This window comes from Mustela lutreola, chromosome 2 (assembly GCF_030435805.1).
Source record: "Mustela lutreola isolate mMusLut2 chromosome 2, mMusLut2.pri, whole genome shotgun sequence".
Classification (NCBI taxonomy): Eukaryota; Metazoa; Chordata; class Mammalia; order Carnivora; family Mustelidae; genus Mustela; species Mustela lutreola.
Genome location: NC_081291.1, coordinates 2,256,871 through 2,277,545, shown reverse-complemented (window position 1 = coordinate 2,277,545; position 20,675 = coordinate 2,256,871). Strand labels below are relative to the sequence as shown.

The 20,675-nt window shown below is 66.8% G+C and overlaps 1 protein-coding gene across 2 annotated transcripts; it reads right to left on the bottom strand.

The window, feature by feature from the left end:
- Positions 1-3,744: 3,744 nt before the first annotated feature.
- NCLN (nicalin) lies at positions 3,745-20,352 on the bottom strand. 2 transcript variants are annotated; one of them, XM_059159425.1, is made up of 15 exons: positions 20,074-20,352; positions 15,748-15,938; positions 14,818-14,962; positions 13,977-14,071; positions 11,375-11,455; positions 9,516-9,619; positions 9,069-9,157; positions 8,844-8,983; positions 8,515-8,693; positions 7,126-7,213; positions 7,005-7,043; positions 6,764-6,924; positions 5,695-5,748; positions 5,531-5,609; positions 3,745-5,354 (listed from the first exon to the last, which is right to left on the bottom strand). In XM_059159425.1, exons 1-15 carry the CDS (start codon positions 20,255-20,257, stop codon positions 5,295-5,297), a joined length of 1,689 nt encoding a protein of 562 aa, XP_059015408.1. In that variant the 5' UTR covers positions 20,258-20,352; the 3' UTR covers positions 3,745-5,294. The 2 variants fall into 2 exon arrangements, with proteins under 2 accessions (XP_059015408.1, XP_059015406.1); XM_059159423.1 differs by having other exon boundaries at positions 6,764-6,927; positions 20,074-20,351.
- Positions 20,353-20,675: the final 323 nt, after the last annotated feature.

Genomic DNA, 20,675 nt, shown 5'->3' with positions numbered 1-20,675 from the left:
GCCCGGTGGGGACAGACACGGAAAGGGAAAAAGTGATGACACAGACGTGACGCGCTCGCGTTCGCAGAGCACACGGAGAGAGTAAAGAGTTCTTCGTGGCATTCCTGGAACGCTTCCTGAATCTGAAATTATGGCCAAAGAACAAGTTAGGAAACAGGGTTTTTTCTTAAAGCCCCGGGCGGCGTCCCCTTCTGTCCCTCGAGAGCCCATCTGGTTTGAGCCCCTCTCCCTGCTCCTCCCGGAGGTCTCCGGTCTGGGGGCAGGTGCCAGGCGTGGACGCAGGATGCCCCTTGTGTCCTGGGCCACCGGTGGAGACATTTCTGCGCCCCCTGGAGCCACGCGTCCTTGAGCGACCCCTGCCAGCCCTCCTGGAGGGGTCAGAGCGGCTCTCGGAAGCCAGGAGTGTGTGTTCTTGCCAAAGGACCAGACGTCCACTCTGCTCTCTGGCAGTGGCCGGTCCCTCCACAATGAAAGAGAGGAAAACCAGAGCGCAGATGGGGGATCACAGGCTGTTCCTGGAAAGAGCTGGGTGGCAAACATTTTGGGTTTGGCAGGGCACAGGGTCCCTACTGCTCAGCTCACCAGCAGCTGCAGGGGAGACATGACCAGGTGGGCGGGCCACGTGCCAATAAAACTTTATTTAGAACCACAAGCAGCAGGCTGGACCAGGTCCGGGGCCCTCCCGGTGCTCCGAAAGGCCCCTGTGAAGGACTGTGTGGCGGAAGTTGGGGAAGCTGTGTGTCCATCAGCAGGAAATTGGGTGCGTAACTCCAGGCACCTTCTGGGGGACAGAATACCATCTGGTGGCGGAAAGGGTGGTGTATATAAGGAAAACTATAAAAGCCAAGTTAATACGAACCAAGGACAGTTTGATGTTTATGCAAAATGTTTAAACCGTACACAGAACAGTCCTGAATACGGTCCGTGTGTTCCTAAGGATGTATGTAAAAACGGTCTTTTAAATTTTTATTTTATTTTATTTTTTTAAATTTTAAAAAATACTTGATTTATGTATTTGACAGACAGAGATCACAAGCAGGCAGAGAGGCAGGCAGAGAGAGAGGGGGAAGCAGGCTCCCTGCAGAGCAGAGAGCCTGATGCGGGGCTCGATCCCAGGACCCTGGGATCATGACCTGAGCCGAAGGCAGAGGTTTTAACCCACTGAGCCACCCAGGCGCCCCTAAATTTTTATTTTTTAAAAACACGTTAAGTCCTCTCGACCCACAACATGGGCCTCAAGCTCACAACCTTGAGATCAAGAGACCCACACCCCGCCAGCTGAGCCAGCCAGACACCCCTAAAAGTGTTTTTAAAGAATAAAAAAGGGCCACCTGGGGGGCTCAGTCGGTTCGGTGTCCGATTCTTGATCTCAGCTCAGGTCTTGATCTTAAGGTCATGAGTTCAAGCCCCACACTGGAGAGTATGGGGGGGGGGAGGAACAGAAAAGACAGAGATGGAGAACAGTGTCTCTGGGGAGAGACAGAGGGGTTTGGAAGGAAGCTCACTTTATCGCCTTAAAACACAGACCCCCGGGGAGAGGTCAAAGCCACCCCCTTGGGGTCCTCATGGAGGCCACGGGGCCCTTGCTGGAGCACACCTTGGCCCAAGTCATTTGCTGCCGCTGCCCAGGGCTGATGACATTGAAGTTGAAGCTCACCGGCCCTCATCTTCCTAACCGTCCGGGAGCCACTGACCTTTCCAAATGCAGGTCAGGCCACAGGGCTCCTCCCCTTGGCCTACCTCCTCCCCACGGTGCCCCATCACACTGGGTGAGCGGCAAAAGTCCTACCAGTTCCCGCCAGCCTCTGCGCGGCCCTCCCCTCTCCCCGACTCCCTCTCCCGCCATGGCTCACTTGGCTCCAGTGACACCCACGAGGCACAGTCCTGCCCCGGGGCCTTTGCACAGGCTATGCCCGATGCCTAGACCCGCTATCCCTCATTTCCACATGGCTTAATCCCTGTCATTCCAATTTCACTCAAAAGCCCCCTGCAGGAGTCTCACTGTCCACACCCCATCTGTTTTCACTTGTTCCCCGTCTTCTCCAGTGGACAGCGGGGCCCCCGCGTATCCCCAGGCCCAGCATGGCCCCCGGCATGGGGCAGGCGAGGCCAAGGGCAACGAGGCGACGACTGCTCGAGCGCGACTGGGCCGTCCCCGCCCCGGGGTGCTGGCGGGACCACGTGTGCTCGCAGGACACGACACCCCCACACGCAGGCCTCTCGCCACACGCCCGCCTCGCCTGCAAAACGCCGTCTCGGTCCAAACGTGGGTTTGGACGGCGTGGGGCCGCCTGTCCTGGACCTTTTACAGGACGGCCTGGGGACAGTTTCCTCCTCCTGACCGGGTTGGTAACGCTCTCTAGCTGCTTCCGGGGCCCGGCAGGTCACGCACGGGCCGACCGACGGCTCGTGCCAGGGCGAAGGCGGACTCTGGCTCTCGACAGCCGGTGCTAAGGCTCAGCCGTACCCAGAACCACGCGGGAGCCCTGCTCTCCAGATGAGATCCCGCACACCCACCGGCGCTGAGCAGCCGGACGGAAAAAGCCCAGCCGGGGTCACGGGTGGCTTGTTTTCCTGGCATCAGTCAGTCAGGGGAACTTTCTGGGTAAAAAGGAAACCTCTGTGTATGTTAACACGAGCAGGTCTTGGCTGGTTTTCCCTTGGGGAGTTCGACGCAGGGGGCCAACACTGCCTTCCAGTCCAGGGGGTCAGAAGGGAGATGGCCTGAGTAGAGGTGGCTGTGACCCCGGGGGCAGGGGACCCAAGCCGCCCCGCCCCAGGCCCCCAGCCCGCGCACCTTGGTCACCCAGCGCGCTCTGGGAATGCAGAGGCTGCCCACCTCCCCCAGCCCCAGCGGCCAGCCCGGCCCTCAGCCTGCAGCGAGGTCACTGGCGTCCTCCCCGCGATGGCCACCGGAGGGCGCCCGTGAGCACCCCGCAGGGGGAGCGTCGCACAGCTCACCTCCAGGGTCTCCCCACCGCCCCCCCGGAAACCCCAGCAAACCCCGAGACTACGCGTGGTCTGTCCTCCCCCGCACCCAGAACGTAAGCACCGAGGACAGACCTTTCCTTGTCCTGAGTGTCACAGAGCTGGACACATGGTCACTGCCAGAGGACTGACAGATCAGGTTGACCCCGAGAGGGGTAAGCCCCAGATGGGGGTCCTCCCCGTGAAGCGGGCAGGCAGTGGGGGCTCCCAGGCCTGGAGCAGAGCGCCAGGCCCCGGACACCCCCTCCACCAACCTTGAGTGACCGCGCCCTGGCCACGACCTCCCTGGAGCCTGGTTTGCGGCTGGGGCGGGCCTTTGCACAGCCTGCTGACCCCGTCCTGGGTGGAAAGCGTTCCCCCAAGGCCATCTCCGCTGGAACATCAGTGCGTGACCTGACCAGGAAGGAGGGTCTGCAGGTGCGGTGAGTGGAGAGGACCCGGTGCCGCCCGCAGGTGGGCCCGACACCATGCGGGGGTCCCTACCAGCGAGACAGAGAGAGGCTGCCTCGCAGAGCGTGGAGGCGGAGGCGGGAGCCGAGTGCGCCAAGAAGCCCCACGGCCTCGGAAGGAAGCAGGCCTGCCCCACTCGTGACCCCCCCGACTTCTGGCCTCCCGCACCGGGAGCAGCACCGCCTGTGGCCTGGCGTGGTCAGGGGACGACTAGCTGGTCTGCAACCCCACCTGGCGGCCGGGGGGGCCGGAGGGGGTAGGAACTGCCAGACCCTGAATGCCAGCCCCGGACAGGACACGCGAGGCTCATCGTTCGATATGGCTTTATTTTCTGATCGTCCAAGTGCGTCTCACACCCAGCCGGAGCCGAAGGACACCCACTCGCCGGCAGCCCGCACGGGGGGGCGACGAGCCTACACCAGTCCTGCCCCCCAGAGGTGGCCGGGCTGGCTGGGCACTCAGTAAACAGTCTGGAGGAAGACAGGCCACCCAGCAGGGCAGAGAAAGCGACACAGGCAGGAAAGGCTGTGGCTCCCGTGCCGGCCGCTCCCCTGGCCTGGGGGGCCTGGACGCAGCCCTACCAGAGAGGACGGGGCTTGCCGAAGGCAGGAGGCTCAGGATGGAGGCGGAGACGCAGCCCCCAGGAGCCTGTCCCCCGCAGTGAGCTGGCTTCTGAGGGCTGGCTGGGGACGCACGGGGGAACCTAGTCCGCTGCTCCTCCATAGCCTCCGAGAAGGCCTCCCTGGAGGCTCAGGCAGGGGCCCAACCCCCTTCTCCCTCACCCTGAACCCCCCGGCACAGAACACCTAATTGATTATATTGCTAATGAATCCGTTCGCCTGGGTCTCCCTGAGATCAGTCTCAGCAGCGCTCGACGGCCCCTCCGCACCCCTTCCCTTCCAAGGAGCCTGACTTGTGGGGTTCACGCCTGGACCTTCCTCCCCAGGTCCCAGGCCCCGGGAAGGGCAGCCCTGTGGGGCCCGCAGCTGCACCTTCTCCGGCACAGGCTCTCCCTTGACCCCAAGCCTGGACACCCTCCTGGGGGCCCAGAACACACCCTCCTTTCTGTGAATGAGGCGGTGGAGGCCCAGCGAGCCCGAGGTAAGGGGCAGAGGGGGAGGGGCCTTCTCTCTCCTCCAGGGCCGCCTCCTGCCCCAGGGGCTCCAAAGGTACCCAGGTTCCTGGGGGACAGGCCCCAGATCCCCGGGGCCCTGCGGGGCGGGGGCAGCAGGCGGCGAGAAGCACACAAGAAGGCGAACGGCGCGGGAGCCGGACCCGGAGGCCGCGGGTCTTCAGGGCACCAGCGTCCACTGGGGCTCAAGGGAGCCACGTTCCAAGGCCACACCCTGAGGCGGCTGCCCCCGGCCCGGGCCAGTGTGGCGGAACGCGATGCTTCTGAGGGACGGGCCGGAACCTGGGGGTCCTTCTTCAGACAGGACGAGCACCCGCGTCACCAGAGCAGGGGCAGGGCGGGGCCTGCGAAGGCGGCCCCCTGCCCCGCAGCCTGCGGTTCCCGCTCAGCATCACGGCCACGAGGAGGGACGTGGAGGACGTGCGGGGGCATCTCCTCGGCCATCCCGCAGCCAGCGAGCCCTGATCGGGGGCAGCGGGGCCGGGAGCTCATCCGCATACTTGCCCCCAAGTCCAAGGCCAGGGCCCGGGCCCTCCAACAAAAGCTCCTCTGAGGGAGTTCGAGGACAAAAAAGAGAAAGAACCCCCAGGTCCTCAAGAGCAACACAGAAAAGCTCTGTAATTCAGGGCCTCGGCTGTGGAGCCCGGGGTGCAGCCCTGCCCTCCTGCCGGCCGGGAGCGGGGAGGGGCGGCAGGCAGGGGCTCGGCGCCGGCGAGGGGCCACGTCACTGCGTCTTGGCCTTCACGAGCAGTCTCTGAACTGTTTTGTACAGGAGGTCGAAGTGCTGGGGGCAGCGGGGAGGCTCCTGTGAGGCCGGGGCCCCGCCACCGCGAGGAAGGCCCCAGTGCCACCGGGGGGTCGTCTACTTCTGGGCAGGGTTAGGGCCGAGGACTTGCCTGGCCTGGTTGACCCCCGCAGGGGCCCCGCCTCCCACCCGAGCCTCTACTCAGCAGTGCTCACCTGGACCGCCGTGTAGGCCATCCCGAGGTAGGCGCCGATGCAGACGGCCAGGAGCAGGTCGAAGATGGCGGGCTTGACCCTGGGGGAAGCGGGGCACCAGAGAGTCGGGGGAGGGTCTGCTGCTGGACCACGCGCCCTGGGCCGTGACCGGGGGCACCACTCACCGGTAGGCGTTCATCACCTGCTTCAGCTGGTCATAGAAGACGAACTCGGGGTCCCTGTGGAGACAGCGTGCTCACCCGGCTGCGCCGTGGCCCGCCGCAGCCCCCAGATGTCCCACCAGCTCAGGAGTGGGAGGCCGCGCGTGTGCCCATCTGTGCGCACGCACGAGGCTATGCGGACCCTCCTAGGGCAAGGACTGGCCTCTACTCCCTGTTGTTTTTTTTGGGTGTCAAATGGTACTCGTTAAAAATGGAAGAGGGGTCGCTGGGGTGGCTCAGTCAGTTGGGTGTCTGACTCTTGGTTTCTGCTCAGGTCACGATCTCAGGGTTGCGAGATCGACCCCTCCATCGGGCTTTGTGCTCAGTGTGGCGTCTGCTTGAGATTCTCTCTCCCTCTGCCTTGCCCCTCCCCCACCGTGTGCATGTACACTCTCCTCTCGAGACAAATAAAATCTTTTAAAAAAAGGACTAGTGTCATTGTGTGAGTCTAGTGGTCCACAGAACGTTACTACCGAGGGGAGATGGTCGGCGTCTGGGTATTGAGAGACCCTGGCTCCACAGCTGGGGGTCCACTCTGAACCTCAGTTTCTTCTTCTGTCCGAGAGTCCGGACTCCCAGGCACACCACGAGTAGGGAGAAGGCAGAGGGCCAACGAGGTGCCCCAAGCAGTGTGGGCTATCTCCCACCTGTGCACACCTGCAGGTTCCTGCCCTACCACGAGGCCCTGCGGCGCTGGCTCGGCCCGTGGTGGGAGGGGCATAGGCCAGATGGAGGACCCGGGCACAGAAGGACCAGAGAGCGGGTGGTTTAGGGCTGCCCGATGAAATGCAGGACGTTGGTTATGTGCGGATTTCAGATCAAAGACAACTGGCTCCTGGCGTAAGTATATCCCAAATGCTACATGAGATATACTTACACTAAGAACACACTCATTTCCGTGGAACTCCCGTTTAACTGGATCCCTGTACTTCCCATTTTACTCTTCGTCCTCTGCTTTCACCAGCTCGACCTTGCCCCTTGGGGGGCCGGCCGCGCAGCCACAGGGTGCTGGCCAGGGCAGCGGCGGACTCACCGCTTGTCGGCCTTGATGTGGTGCGGCTTGACCTCCTTCAGGTAGCGGCTCAGGTAGTGCTCGAGCGTGCTGAGGAATGTGCCGTCCTTGTCCACGAGCTGCGCGGCCCGCGGCTGGTTGGTGAGCCAGTCCATCACCGAGTCCAGCTGCTCCTGCTGGATCTGCTGCGGGGGGGGGCCGAGGTCACGGGCACCACCCCCTGCCGCCCCTGCCGCCCCGCCCCGCCCGGCCCCGCTGTTACCATCTGCTCCGTGAAGACCGGCATGTCTGGGGGGGTCCCCTGTGGAGAGAGAAGGGGCGGCCCTGAGTCCGACCCACGGGCTGGGGGGCGCCAGAGCCGGGGGGCGCGGGGGGCGCCTCACCTTCTCCGTCAGGTTGTAGATGACGCGGGTCAGGGCCTCCGCGATGAGCCTGGTGTTGCGGGTCAGCGTCTTGGAGTCGACCCGGGACCTTAGCACAGGGGTGGGAAAAACGCGCGTGGGCATCTGGAACCCGCGGCCGCCAAGCTCACCGGCAGAGCACAGCCGTGTCTCCAACGACAACAGGAGACGGGCCGCGGCCACGCATCTGCCGGAAGGACCGCGGCCCTGGGCCTGCTTCCTCGCTGCGGATGTGGGGGTGGCTGGGGGACCTCCGTCCGCTGTGGTCGCAGGCAGGGCTGAGGTGATGCCAAGGGGGCGAACGGCACTACCCACGGTCACCCCGACCCAGAACCCAGGAACGGGGCCTGATTTGGAAGCCAGGCGTCCGTGGACGTGGTGAGTGCCGGAGCACAGCTCCACATGGGACAGCAGATGTTCTCATGCGAAAGGTGGAGACCATCTGTGACCACGGGAGCAAAGACTGGGGGACCACAGGCCAGGGGACACCCAGTATATCTGGCGACACGCAGACCCGGAAAAGGGGCTTGGGTGCAGAACAGAGCCGGCCACTGGTTGCTGCCGGGAGCATGTGAGGGGGGCTGGGCCGCCGGGGGGGAGCCGGGGGAGCGCTCTCCTCGGCTCTCACTCCCTCCACCCTGGAGCCCCCTTCTCCGGCCCATGCCCCTCAGCTCCAGCATCACCTCCTCCAGGAAGCCGCCCTGATGCCCCAGGAACGGTCCACAGCCCTGCCCACAGCTGCTCTCTCTCTGGGCCTCGCCTGGAGCCAGGCAGCACCTCCTCCAGGCCCAGCTGCTCACCCTGCAGCAGACACATGCCAGCAGCTGGGCCAGGCCCAAGGGGAGCCAGAGAGTGCACATGGCCAGACCGGCCCAGACCCAGCCCCACGGCCACCATAAACCCTGGCCCTGCGGAGCGCTGACACACCACTGGGAGACACGGACAGGAAATGAAATCCTCCACTGGCAGAAGCCAGAGGAGCCCGGCATCTTGACGAGAGCTAACCCGAGGAAGGAGAGGTGGGGAGGACTCCGAGGAGGTGTGAGGAGACGGGGCACCTCTCCAGGCCTCCGCGTGGCCGTGCGAAGGCCCAGGGGCAGGAGCCACAGGCTCTGAGCCACAGGGCAGACCGCAGTGCTCGGCATCTGAGGGTCACAGGTGGGGTCTGGATATCACGTGTGGGGGCCAGAAGACCCCAAACCTCTCCCACGTGCCCGTCCCTAGTAAGGGGGGGGCTCAGTCACCCGACGCCAGCTCCCCCGTCACTGGGCTCAGGCCCGCCGCCCTCCCCACCACCCACGTTCCACGCCGCGGCCCCGCAGAGACCCCCCGTGGTGGCAGACAGAGGGGAGGCCCTGGGGCCGCGCTCACCTCACGTCCATGATGCTGCTGCGCTGGCCGTCGCGGTGGCTCTCCAGGTGGGACAGGGTGAAGGCAGGCAGCCGGCGGATGGCGAAGCGCTCGTGCTCCCAGGCCAGGATGTCCTCCGCCAGGTTGATCTTCTTGTGCACCATGGAGAACCGGACCTCCGGGAACTGGTGGGCAGCCACCTGCGTGCGGGGGCGGTCAGGCTGGCGCTCGGCCCCGCGGTCCCGCCCCGGCTCGGCTCTCGGATGCTCACAGGGCCCTGATAGCCGGGAGCGTCCGAGCCCTGGGCCCCACCGCGGCCCCGGGCCAAGCTGCGGCGGGAAGGCACCTACCGCCTCCAGCTCGCGCAGGAAGGCGTGCTGCAGCGTCCCCTCCCGCGGCGGCTTGGACACGTGCAGGTGCAGCCGGTCTCCGCGGCCCACGGTGTCCAGGCACAGCACGAAGGCCACGTTGTCCTGGAGCAGACTGGAGTCTGCAGGGCGGCAGCGATGGTCGGGACGGGCGGGGAGCAAGGACCCCGACACCCCTTCCCCCCCAGCTCCCCCAGGGCCGCTCACCTGTGTGGTCCAGGTTGTCCTCCAGCCACCGCTTCGTGCCCTGGTAGTTGAACTTGCCCCCTCCAGAAGCAAAGAAGAGAAGGTTGTACCTGGCGTGGGGGCAGCAGGGGGTCGGCGGTGAAGGAGAGGGACCAGGACCCCGGCGAGCAGGCGGTCCCCCTGCCGGTACTGAATCCCGACCAGCCCCCAGAGCAGGGTCTCCCCGTCCCAGCATGGTGGGGCCGCACCCCTGCCCCCCACTCCCTCGGAGCCAGGAGCACCCCCAGGGTGGCAACCACAGATGCCCCCAGACAGGACCCTGTGGGCCTGCAGGACAGGATCTGGGCAGGGCTCAGCTCCAGGCCCATGGGGGAGGTCCTGGGAGCAGACCGGACCCTGTTACTCCGGGGTGCCTGACCCCGACAGGCAGCAGCCCGCCCTCCCGGCAGCCCCTCCCGCCGTCCGTACGCTGCATGCGTGCGCTTGTAGGTGTAGAGCCTGGAGAAGAGGCGGGCGAGCTCCAGCAGCACAGAGATGCCACTCCCGTTCGAGTCCGCACCATGTGACAGCCACTGTGGGAGACAGGCCAGTGATGAGCCCCAGGTCTCGCCCGGCACCTTGCGGTCCCCATCGCAGCAGCCAGAGCGGGCCTGGACAGCCCCGCCTAGCCACCAGACGGCTCCCGGCACCCCGTGTCTGCAGGGCTGAGCCCCCAGGGCCCAGGCCCTTCCAGCTCTCCTGCTCACTCCCCAGCACTCTGCCCCGGGGCCCTGGAGCCCAGGGGGGCTGCCTCTGTCTGGAGTCAGCACCTGCCCCAGGAGCGCAGCACTCCCATATCACCGCGAGGGGTTCGGAGCGGGTTCCCTCCACTGGGACAGACCCCGACCCATCCAGCTCCTACGATCCAAACGTGCCCAACCACGTGGTAAGGGGACTTTGGAACCCTCCCAAGGTCAGGGTCCACACGCCGACATATCACACATCGATGTATTAAAATTCAGGGTCGTGCACGGGGGGTCCAGACAGGAGGCCACGCATGACATGCCCTGACCAGGCTCCTCCAGGGACGGGAAGGGGACCGTGGATACAGTGTGACTTCTGATGGGGACAGGGCTTCGTGCAGGGGAGACGGAACCTTCGGGAAGTCAGTGACCATGGTTGCACAAATCTGAGTGTCCCACTAAACTACGCGGTTTAAAGGAACAATTTAGATGTTACAGGGCGCCTGGGTGGCTCGGTGGGTTAAGCCTCTGCCTTCGGCTCAGGTCATGATCTCCGGGTCCTGGGATCGAGCCCCGCATCGGGCTCTCTGCTCAGCGGGGAGCCTGCTTCCCCCTCTTTCTCTGCCTGCCTCTCTCTGCCTGCTTGTGATCTGTGTCTGTCAAATAAATAAATAAAATCTTTAAAAAAAAAAAACAAAACCTCTGTGGTAGGAGGTAGAGATTGGGACGAATCATCTCGAAGGGCTGCGGGTCGGGCGGACAGGAGAGGACCAGGCTGAGGCTTCTGCACGGACCGCTGAGGCCCTGGCCTCCCAGGCGGGGTAGCGCTTGGGACAGCCACACTGTGGGTCCCCTGGTCAGGACCTCAGGCCGCTATTGGCCTGAGGGTGGTTTTCCTTCCGAAACAAGACCTCCCTGAGGAAGAGCAGACACCGTTCACGCTCTGGTGTGAGCCCTGACCTCGACGTGGCAGGGCCCGGAGGAGGCGGGTTCGCGAGGCTGGCCCTCCGCGGCGTCTGGACCGGACTGCGGGCTCCGGCCAGCCTCGCTGCCAGGGGGCTTGGGTCCCTGGACCGTCTGTGCAGACGCGAGGTTCGGGCTGAGCACCTGCCCCTTCCCCACGTCGGGCTGACGGGCCGCGAGACCGACCCTGCAGAGAACCCGGCGCTGGGACTCTGCCAGCCCCTGGAGACCATAACCACACACGCACGGCGCTGTCTCGTTTGGGGGGAGCTAAGCGTGTCCGGTGGGACACCCCGGGAGAGCTCTGGGAGCTCCGGCCTGTGTCCCCCCCCCGCTCCCCCCACACCCAAGGTGAGCTCATTTTGCTTCCTGTCCTCTGTCCTCTGTCCGTACAAACAAGGGCCGTGGGGACAACCATCTGCTGGGCCCTGGGGTCCTCCCGGTACATCCCCGCACCTGGGCCTGGGGATGGACAGGGACACCTGGCCTCAATCCGCGGCCCGGCCTCCTATCTGCCGTGGGACTCTGGCCACGGGAGCTGCCTCAGATTAGCCTGTTTCTGCTTCAGGAGAACACCCGGTCCCAGGGCCCTCCGAGGGTCGGCCAGAGCAGCACGGGGAGGGCGAGCGCACGCGTACGTACAGGGGCCACTCCGAAGGCATCGTAGTGGGCCACGATGACGATGGTCGGAAGGTCTTCTCCGCCCAGCCCAGTCAGCCGCCCCTGTGGAGACACAGTCTGTGAAGGGGCTGCCGGCCGGGGCCCCGGAGGCCAGAAGCAGCCCGGGCCACGCTCACAGGTAGGGCAGTGCTCCCGACTTTGCGGACTGTCATGGACGATACGTGAACGAATGGCTGTGCCCACGTGTCCATAAAACTTTATTTGCAGAAATGGTCTAGAGGGCCATGGCCTGCTGCCCCACCCGGAGCCCAGCCCATCCTTCAGGACGGAGCCCCAGGCCCCCGAGGGTGCTGGCAGGAGAGCTCTGCAGGTGAGGCCAGCTGCCAGGACAGGACGTGGCCACAGTCCAGGTCCCGGCGCCCATGGCCCAGCTGGAGTCTCTTCACATAGGGACTGGCCCTCACTAAAGTCATGTGTGGGACAAGCGAAAACGACCCCCCATCAGCAATGCCTCGGCCTCCACGCCTCCCCCCCGTCTGAGAGCTACTCGCGGGGCACAGAGAGGGGGTCCCACAGCACGGCCCAGGGGTCTGTGCCAGCGCACAGCTGAGGCCATCTTCCTGCCTCCCATCGGAGGGCGAGCTCTGCGAAGGCCTTGGCCGTGTCGGAGGGAAGGTGCGAGCCTCCCCGCTGCCGCCGGAGACCCGGGGCCACATGCTGGCTGCGGATCCTAGCACGAGACTGTGGACGCGCGAGACCGGGGCCACACCTCTGCCTCTAGGGGCTCGGGGCCCCTTTCCCAACAGATGGGCCGAGGCTAGGGCTGGCCGGGTGGCCAGACGTGGCCCGACGTGGCGCAGAGGAGCAGGGGCCGGCCCAGCACCCCCACCCGCGCGCCAACATCAGGGACCCGGAGGCCAGGGCGGTGCAGGGCTTTCCAGAAGTAAACGCCAAGGCAGCCAGGCTGGCAGCTGGCGCAGACCCTCTCGTGGCGAGCAGGGTCCCCTGGAGCCAGGCCAGCTCCAGCTGCTACTGACTCCAGCTGAACAGGCCAGCTGTGGCTTGGCCCGACCCGACCTTCGGGAGCCTGACTACGAGGCCTCTGGTCCCTGGGGCCTTCCCTGCCCAGACCGCCACAGTCCCTCACACAGTGGGAAGAGAAGGATTCCTCCTAGGTTCACTGATGGCATAGACGCTGCGGTGGCCTCCCCACATCCTGGATGGGCCCGACCAGCTGCACCGACCCGCCCGCCCTCCTCTGCACCCGGTCTTTGCAGGGCAGCCCAGGAAACCCTGGGCAGGGCATGGTCCTCGCTGCCATAGGCCTGCAACCTGGACGTCCCCGAGGGCCCCTGCACATGCCAGATGGGGCCACTAGGGGACGGGGCTGCTAGCAGACGGCACCTACTGTCCTGCCAGAGCCCTTCTCCACTGTGTCTAAGTGCCCGTTTGCTGCCCTCAGACCTCCGCACCTGCCAGTGAGGCCTTCACGGAAGGAGGGGCACCTTGCCCGCTGCCGCTGCTGGCACACGGGGCAGCTCAGAAGGTGCTCACGGAGAGGCGGACTCAGTCCTGGACAGGGAGGCCGTGAGCCTGGGTCTGCCCAAGTCCCACCTGCGCCGACACTAGGTGGGAGCAGAGCAGCCAGCACCATCAGGCGTGAGCCACCGGGCCGGGGTCCTGCACACTCCCTGACGCGGGCTCGCGGAGGGTCCCTGTGCTCCAGAACCCTGGTTAGGCTCCAAGGACACGACAGAGGCCGCGATGTGCGGTCTCAGCGCCTCTGGCACTCGGGCTGACGGGAAAGAAACAGACGACACGCGGCTTCCCGACGCGTCAGGTGGGACCATCACTCGAGAAAGTGAAGCCACAGCAGGTCCAGCACAGGGCTCCAGCCCCAGGCGTGTACAAAGGCCTTGCCTGGAGGGCTCCCACAGGGCAGGCCGCCCCCGCTCCAGACTCGGGCACACGGGCACGAGCAGGCTGGCGGGCTGCCACCGAGTACTTGTCCCTCGCCCCCTAGCCCTGCGCCTCCATGGCCGGGGAGACCCTCTCACCGGTGTGCGGACATGACAGACGCGAGGACAGCTCGGAGCAGACACTGCCCACCCCACGGTGTTCCGCTCCTCGCCCTCCCCCGCCCAGGGCGCACCCCACCGCCGGCCTGCTGTCCGCCCCCCTCCCCAGGTGCATGGGGGACAGAGAGCAGCAGAGTCGGGGACACCTGTGCCCTCGACACTTGTTACACCACCACCGGGCGTGAGGACAGGCTCGACTCCTTCACGTCTGGCTTGGGGCTTGAACCCGCTACTTCCCCACCTAGAGCTCTGAACAACAGGGGGTGTGCGGCCCCAGAAAGTTCCTAGGAATGCAACACTGGGGACGCTGTAACATGACGAGAAGGGGCAGCCCCCGTGCGAGGGAGACCTCTCTGCAAGGCACGGACCACCGGCGCAAAGGCCCCTGAGGCAGGACGAGGAGGCCTGATGTGCGGCGGGGCTGGTGGGAGACTGGGCCAATGTCCCGATCAGAGGCTCCCCCCGGGGGGAGGCGTGGGGGTCGACTCAGGGAGCCCGGTGCCCCCTCCCCAGGTCTCCGTGTGGCAGGCAGGGCCGGCACTCACCTCCACACTGGTGATGAGCCAGTCGCTCACGGCCTTGCTCTGCACCCCGCTAGTGACCATCTGGAAGCCGTTGGCCGTGGCGGTGTGGAGCAGCACTGAGGACAGGTGGGGGAGGTCAGCCCGCGCTGGGGCTTCCGGGGCCCGAGCCGGCCTCCCCGCGGCCCCCGCGGCCCCCACGCCTCAGATGGTAGGGGTCCGGTCTAAGCCCCGCTGTATGCAGAACCGACCCCGTGACCTGGGGCACAACTTGAGACCGCGCCCGGGGAAGGGCCTGGCATCGGGCCCCAGAGCTGCTGAGCCCACCGCGCAGCCCCAGGCTGGCCGGCAGGGGGGACTCTGAGCGCGGCCCTCCTGTGCCGCCAGCCGCTCTGGGGCGTTTCTTCGACTGCTTCTGCTAGCGCATTCCCCACAGCCACCCGCCCCTGCGCCAAGCTCCTGGACGTCCCGGGTCCCCGGAGCAGAAGAAACCTGTGTCCTCCTCTCCCCGAGGACACGGCTGTCCCAACGGGCTCCAGCATGACGGGGACGCCCTGTCCTCAGCAGGTAGAACAAACAAAACCCACCGGACGCCCACAGGTTCGACAAGCCAGAGGCCGGTGGGGACAGCCCTCCCTTCAAAGGAGCATTTCTCAAGCTGCTGTTTGCATGGAATCAGCAGCGGTGGGGGACTGGGGGCCGGAAACTGCACAGTCTCGGCTGCAGCCCTGAGACAGGGGCGTGGCGGGCCAGGGTCCCGCTGACCCGCATGGCTGGGCACCGCGCCACGTGCTCGCCGGGAGAGGGGACCCCAGAAGCGTCCTGGCGTGGCCACAGCCCGCCCGCTCCTGCAGCCCGGGCCTACCTTCGGCGGCGGAGGCAGAGCCCTGGGCGGCGGACGCGGCCTGCGTCTGCTCGTAGATGGACAGCAAGGCCTCGTCCTCCACAGCGAAGTAGACGGGAACCACGGTCTCCATGGCCAGCATCTCCGGCTCGGTCTCCATGAATTGCTGTGGAAGAGATACCCGTTTAGGGGGCTCCGAGGCTGGGCAAGAGGCTGCCCAGGGGCCTGTCCCCAGGGTGCGGGCACACCTCCTCCGCAGTTGGCCAACAGGGCCAGGATTGTGCTGGAAAACAGGACAGGAGGGACGGGTGAGGCGGCACGCCCACCGCCACGGGCAGGACCCATCAGGGAACAAGCAGGTCGGGAGATCGGGCGAGGGCCCAGCCAGGTCGGGGTCAGATCTGGTGTCCCTGTGGGCTGCTCCCAGCCCCACCGCCTGTCACACCTGTCGCTGTGGGCAGATGACAGACGCCGGCACCCTGGTCTGATGGCATGGACCCCCACCAGCGATGGGCACACGGTGCCCGGCACCGAAAAGGACATCGGTGAGCATGAAGGCCCCTCCACCACCCGCCACCTGCTCGTCGGCCACAGCATCTTCATCCGAGCTGACTCTCGGGTCCTGTTAGGATACCCTCTGCCCCGGGCACTGTGGCCATCGGGCAGGTCACTCTGTGTGGTGTCCTGGGTGCTGGGGGAACTGAGCAGCGCCCCCAGCCCCACCCACGGGATGCCAGGAGCTCCCCAACCCCTGTGTGCACAGATGGGCCCAGACACGGCCAGTGACCCTCGGGGACAGGATCCGTCTGGACGGGAGGGGGTGATGACCAGAGGCGAGCCGGCCCCATGCCGCCTCCTGAAGGGCAGAGGAGGTGCAGGGCCGCGCCCAGGGCCTCCACCCACCCCCAGCCCAGCACCCTTCCTCCAGCCGCAGGCGGGGCGGACACTCACCCGGATGACGTCCTGCGGCACGGCGGCCATGGCACGCGGCAGGATGATGACCACGGCGCCCGCCGACTGCCGCAGGGCCTTCTGGTACCGCCCATAGGAGAAGTCCAGCAGCCGCATGAGCACGCAGCGGCGGCTCAGCACGTCTGCGTCGATGGTGCGGGCCTCCGTGTTGAGCACCGCGTTCCGTGTGCCTGCGGGAGGGCAGGGAGGGCCTCCCTCAGTGGGGCACCGGGACCCCCAGCCGAAGACCACCACGTCCACCACGGCCAGCCCCTCACTGCCTAGCGGTGCAGGGTCCACTCCAACCCCGGTGAGTCGCGACCCCCTCCCCGGGCACTGTGGGGGTCCGGGCAGCATCCCCCACGTGCTTGGTCCCGCCGGCAGCTCTCCCCGGCGCGACTACCACAGATGTCCCCAGACGTCACCCAGGGTCCCCTGGGATAGTATCACCCCGGGCGGGAGCCCCTGCTCCACATCCCCACGGCTGAAGAAAGCTCCAGAAAATCAGGAACAGAGCTCCAGCCCGAGTTCCTGGGGAACCGGACCCCGCCCCCACCCGAAGAGAAGTGGGGACTCAGAACCAGGGCGGTGCAGACTTCCTGAAGGCCAGTGGGGACCTCCCCCCGACACAGGGCACCCCAGTGCGGACGTCAGACGCGCGACGGAGGAGCCGCGCCATCGATCGCTTCCCACCGGCGCTGGCACGTGGCTGACCCTCAGGGCCATCTGTCCCCGGTCGCTGCTGGGAAAGGGGGCCCAGCCAGCTCCCAGGGTCCCGGCGCTCAGCTGCCAGAAATCCCAGCTCTGACATCCGGTCACCCAAATGGAAAAGGTAAGCCACAACTCCAAATGCCTCAAAAGCTGCAGGCCGACCCGGGACGCACAAAACAAGCGAACCACGAGGCCCGTGGGGCAGACACGGCCCCCCCCCCCCGCCCCCTGCCATGGGGTCTGCGGTTTGGGATGCGGACAACAAGCCCTCAAAAGAAAGACGCAGAGAAGCGGTCCCACTCCCTGAGAGGAGCTCGGGCCGGCGGTCCTGGAGGTCAAGGCTGTAGGGGGAGGCATCGCCCATCCACACAGATGAGGACCTACACAAGGTCACCAGGGGCCCCCTCAGGTCCCCGCCTCTGCTTTCCAGGAAGGTGCCAGGCAGGCTGGGCAGGGGGAGGGGCAGGCCATCTCAGGAGCGGGGGAGCAAGGGTGGGCCACGGGTCCCAGGGCTGGAGGGGGTGGTCCCCGCCTCTCCCCTCCCAGCCCTCCAGGGGCCTCTTCTCTGAGGCCGTGGCCGTGAGAGCCCCGGAGGGCTGAGCAGGGAGAGTGCGGCAGACCTTCAGGCCGTCCTTGAAGCTCCTGGAATGCTGGGAAGCCAGCTCCCCCGGCCCCACCTGTCCGGCCGCTCCCAGAAGCGCTCCCGATCAGCGGGGGGGGGGGGGGGGGGGGGGGGGGGGGGTAGGGGGTAGGGGGTGCAGGGGGGTGGACAGGGAGGGCCACCCGCAGGGCCTACTGTGTGCGTCCTCCGCCGGGTGCCCCTGCAGGGCCGGAGTGCCGCCTCTGCTGTCCAGAGGGAGGAAGCCAGGGAGAGGCAAGGGGTGGGGGCAGAGCTGGGTGGACGTGGGTCCCTCAGGGCCGAGACCCTCTCGTGCTGCTGGGAAGCTGCAGCCCGCGCCCCGTCCGGACAGGAAGAGGCAGGCTGGGCAGACGCCACAGGGCAGGGCACCAGGCACCCGGACAGAAGTCCCCCTTCTCTCCACAGGACCAGACCTGAGCAGGGGTGGCGCGCTGCTCCGCCGAGGACCACCTTGCTCTCACCCCACACGGGCTTGGTCTCAACGGCCTGAGACGCAGGCCAGCCAGTGGGAGAGGCCACGTGCCAGCAAAGCTTTATTCACAACAACGGGGGGACGAGGCGGACGCAGGTGCTGGGGGGCCCTGCGTTAGCCCAGGGGATCCAGTGAGACCGCGAGGAGCTGCCGCTCTGTGCAGCCCGGGCACCCGGGAGGGCCAGAGTCTGGAGGGCGGAGGCGGGAGCGCTGAGGTCACGCCCCACGGCCTTGCACCCGTGGATTACCCTCGGCCCCGCTCACCCCGTGGCACAGAGCACACCCTCTCCTTCCCAGCAGCCAGTCGGCCTGCATTTCTCAAGAGGAGTGAACAGGAAGTTAGGAAAGAAGAGAGACCCAGAGCAGGGGTTACACCAGGGGGTGGGGAGCCTGCAGGCACTGAGAAGGGAGCCCGCAATCACGATGACCCAGCAGAGTTGCTCTCGGGGACAACGCCGTCCGGGAGAGGCCAGGGCTCCCCTGAGCCCCACTAGGGGCCCCGCCTCCAACCACCCACCTCCCCCATGGGCAACGGCACCCCCTCGGCTTCTCCCCAGGTGAACGTGCCTGCTGTGCCTGGCCGGGGGCCGGGAGGTGTGAGCTGCACGTGGAGAGCCGGGCCATCGGCAGCCCTTGGCTGGGGCAGGTGGGCCTCCGCCCCCAGGCCCTGTGCGCGCCCCCAGAGCCCAAGGTCTTCACAGACGCAGCGCGTGAGACAGGCTGCCCCGGGGCTTCTCGCTCGGAGCAAGGGACCGGGGCGCGCAGGCGAACATGTCAAGTCACAGCAAAGGAATGGGAGGGCACCCCAGGGTTGGGGACAATGGACCCAGGGAAGGGAGGACAAGGAAGAGAAAGCAGTACGGAAACCAGCTCAGATCCCGAGAAATGGGTTATCTCGAGTCCTGGGACCTGGGCCTTGGGGAGATTCCTCCGGGAAACCCACAAAGGTCTAGACCAGGACGGCAGCCACTGGCCACACCGGGCGACTTCAGCTCGTCGCAGCCACCCAGCACTCGAAACTTCAGCTCCCGCATTAGCACACATCCACCACCCCAGAAAGTTCCACCAGACGCCGCTGGTAAAGACCCTCACCCAGGAGAACGGGAAACACCCCGTGAAAACGGGCCCACGACATCGGGGGCTCCTGGTCCTCCCTCCCACTCCTCCAGAGCCTGCGTCCTCAGGTTCCAGGGCATCACTCACCCATGGTCGGCCCCGTGGCGCTGTGGGCACGCAGGGCCCGGTGGGTCACTGTGGGGGGCATCCTGGGTGCTGTGGCATCCCCGGCTCCCACCCACTCAACGCCAGGACCCACCCCCCAACTTGTGACAACCACGAAGTCGTCACCCGATGACCGACCACGGGGTTGACAACCACTGCTCTCAACAGCCACGGCCTTTGGGGTGAGGAGGGACGTGAGGGGAGGTCCGGACCTGCCTCCAGGGACGGGGGCTCCCCAAGGACTTGGCTGGGGGTCCACAGGGCTCAGGCTGAGCGTGAGATGTTCTAACAGGAGGGCGCCGTCCAAGAGCAGATGGGCTCGGAGCGGACACCGGGGACCGGGGAGGGGACTCCCTTCTCGCAGGGACCTGAGGCCGCAAGCTGGAAAAGCCGGAGGCCGGCAGGTCCGCCAACACCAGATACAGCTACGGGCGTTCAGAACCCAGGCGCAGGGGCTGGGATCAGGACCTGGACGGCAGACGGGACTGGAGGGGACATTCGTGCTGGATCCAGGCCCGGGGGTGGGGAGGGGGGGGGCTGAGGGAGAAGACAGAAGGGCCAGAGACGATCCAGGACTCCCGGGGAGAGGGAGCACGCGGGGACCCGAGGCCGAGACCAGGGGGTGGGTGTGCACCGAAGGAAAGGTCCACACGCAGGGTCCCAGGACCCCCAAGAGCCCACAGACACAGGGACTAAAATGGGCCACGGGTGCCTGGCTCGTGAGCTGGGCCCGGAGGGCAGGGAGCCTGGAAAGGTGGGCCTCGGCGGGAGCCAGGCCCGGTGAGCGATCAGAGCTCTGAGCCCCCGGCCGCGCAACACCCGCACTGACGGCCCCGGGGTGCGCCCGGGGGCCGAGGACGGTCAGGGCTGGCGGGACCTGCCCACCGGCTGCCTCCGCCTGGCAGGAACTAAGCGAGGAGGCTGGCCTCCAGCCGGGCTCGCCGAGGGGGAGCTCGGGGCTCGGGGGCACGACCCGGCGAGGACGGACGCCGGTGGCGCGTGGGAAGGGGGCCTGGGCAGTGCGCCTCCGGCCCGGCTGCGCATCAGACAGAGGGGACGAGGCCCGGAGCAGAGCGGGAGCGTGGCCGGGGGGTCGGAGCGCGGGGATCCGGGGCGCGCCGCCCTGTCCGGCGCGGGGGCCGCGGGGCAGCGCCGGGGGCGCCGAGAGCCGGGCGCGTGGCGGGGCGCGGGCACGCAGGTGAGTCGGCGGGGCTCGGCGGGGCTGCAGCCGGGCCGGCGGGCGCGGCGCGTCCCGGGGCCCGCGGGGGCCGGCCGCACGCACCGTAGGGCTGGCCCTGCAGGTCGTACTGCTGCATGCGGTAGACGGTGAACTCGTGCGCCGCGTCGGCCGCGGGCAGCGGCGGCGCCACGAGCAGCAGCACGGCGGGCAGGAAGACGATGAAGCCGAGCGGCAGGCACGACGCCTTCAGCATGTTCTCCAGCACCTCGCCCGCTTCCTCCAGCATCCTGGCCTGCGGCGGGGCCGCGCGGGGCGGCGGCGGGCACGGGACGGCGGCGGCGGCGGCTCCCGCGGACTCACCTCAGCATGGGTAGCCGCCGGGGTCCTGCGGGCGCCGCGCCGGGCAGCCCGCGCCTGCTCCGGGGTCCTGCGGGCACCGCCCCGGGCAGCCCCGCCCGCCGCGCTGCCTCCCGGGAGTCGTAGTCCTCCGGGCGCGCGCGGTGCCTCTTGGGAGTGGTAGGCCCGCGGGGTTCCTTCCCTGTGGAGGACGCTGTGAAGGACCGTATGGCTAAACCTGAGGATGAAGTTTCACGTAACACGCGAGTCAGAAAAATACGGAGACTTTAAGGCAACTCTTTGGAGTGGGACTTTCTCAAAAGCTGTCTTTGTGGCAGGGGAGGCCGGGAGGGGGGGCGAGAGGTGGA

Excerpts from the sequence above, each read along its gene's own strand:
- NCLN (XM_059159423.1), bottom strand. The coding sequence starts at position 20,257 with ATGCTGGAGGAAGCGGGCGAGGTGCTGGAGAACATGCTGAAGGCGTCG. Across the intron at positions 6,928-7,004 it reads CGGTCTTCACGGAGCAGATG|CAGATCCAGCAGGAGCAGCT; the intron begins GTAACAGCGGGG and ends CCCCCCCCGCAG. Across the intron at positions 5,610-5,694 it reads CAGGTGATGAACGCCTACCG|GGTCAAGCCCGCCATCTTCG; the intron begins GTGAGTGGTGCC and ends CGCTTCCCCCAG.